This window comes from Chiloscyllium plagiosum, unplaced genomic scaffold (genome assembly GCF_004010195.1).
Source record: "Chiloscyllium plagiosum isolate BGI_BamShark_2017 unplaced genomic scaffold, ASM401019v2 scaf_98045, whole genome shotgun sequence".
Lineage (NCBI taxonomy): Eukaryota > Metazoa > Chordata > Chondrichthyes > Orectolobiformes > Hemiscylliidae > Chiloscyllium > Chiloscyllium plagiosum.
Window position 1 is genome coordinate 1 of NW_025148627.1, and position 1338 is coordinate 1338.

General features: G+C 58.1%; 1 protein-coding gene across 1 annotated transcript; it reads left to right on the forward strand.

Annotated features, from left to right (window-relative positions):
• Positions 1-338: 338 nt before the first annotated feature.
• On the forward strand, positions 339-1335 carry LOC122545051 (major histocompatibility complex class I-related gene protein-like; the record flags this gene model as incomplete). The annotated part of the gene is made up of 4 exons (XM_043684255.1): positions 339-405; positions 528-788; positions 906-1152; positions 1308-1335. Coding segments are annotated over exons 1-4 (603 nt in total), but the record flags the coding sequence as incomplete, so codon positions are not given.
• Positions 1336-1338: the final 3 nt, after the last annotated feature.

A 1338-nucleotide genomic window follows, 5' to 3' on the forward strand; every position in this document is an offset into this window, starting at 1 on the left:
TTACAGGGGGCCCTGTGTTTTGGGGTTTATTTAAAGGGGTCCCTGTGTTTTGGGGTTTATTTACAGGGGGCCCTGTGTTTGAATGTTAACCTTTCGGGGTCTGTGTGTTTGTTTTCCCCTGGTTTGGTGTGTTGTCGCCGTGTCTGTGGTGTACAGTGCTGTATGTGATGGTGTGGCGATGGAGTGGTGCTGGGTGTTTGCGCGGCCGCTCGGGGCTGGTGCTGGGTGTGTCCCCTCAGCCCGGCCTGGGGCGGGGGGTGATCCTTCCCCTGGCCGGGGTCGCTCTCCCTGGTCACAGTCTGTCTCTCTGTCTCTCTCACTCCTCGTGGATGAGCCCGATGCCGGGATGGCCCGAGTTTGTGGCGGTCGGTTATGTGGATGAGCAGGAGTTTGTTCACGATGACAGTGATACCCGGAGGGACCCCCCGCGGCAGCGCTGGAGGGAGCGGGTTCCTGGGATCGGGGCTGAGCTGCTGGTTGGGCATGTTTCAGGGTTCACTCGGTGTCTGTGTCTGTGTGTGTTACAGCCTCGCACTGGTATCGGTATTTCTACACCTGGGTGTCTGGAGTGTCGGAGTTCCCTGAGTTTGTCGCTCTCGGTTACCTGGATGACAAGGAGCTGAATTATTATGCGAGTGGAATGAAGGAGGTGGTGTCCCGGCACAAGGTGATGGACGCCGCTGCAGATCCAGATTTCTACCGCAGGAACACACAGATCCTGCGGGGCTGGGAGCCCGTGGGAAAGGTCAGCATCCAGACCCTGAGGGACAGGACCAACCAGAGCGGGGGTAAGTGACCGGGGATCACCCCGGGGGAGGGGGGGGTGACTGGATCTCCCTCTGTGATTGGCTCCCTCTCTCTCTGTGATCCCTCCCTGTGATTGGCCCCCTCTCTATGATCCACAGGGATCCACACCTACCAGGTGATGTACGGCTGTGAGCTCCGGGAGGACGGCACCACCGGCGGGTTTTATCAGTTCGGCTGGGACGGCAGGGACTTCGTCAGCTTCGACAAGGACAGGATGGTGTGGGTGACCCCCGTCAGCTGGGGGGAGATCACCAAAAATAAATGGGACCAGATCCCGGGGCGCAACCAACAGAAGAAGGGTTACCTGGAGGGAATCTGCATCGATTGGCTGAACAAATACCTGGAATACGGACAGGAGCAACTGACAGGGTGGTGTGGGTGACCCCCGTCAGCTGGGGGGAGATCACCAAAAATAAATGGGACCAGACCCCGGGGCTCAACCAACAGAAGAAGGGTTACCTGGAGGGAATCTGCATCGATTGGCTGAACAAATACCTGAAATACGGACAGGAGCAACTGAGACCAGGTAAT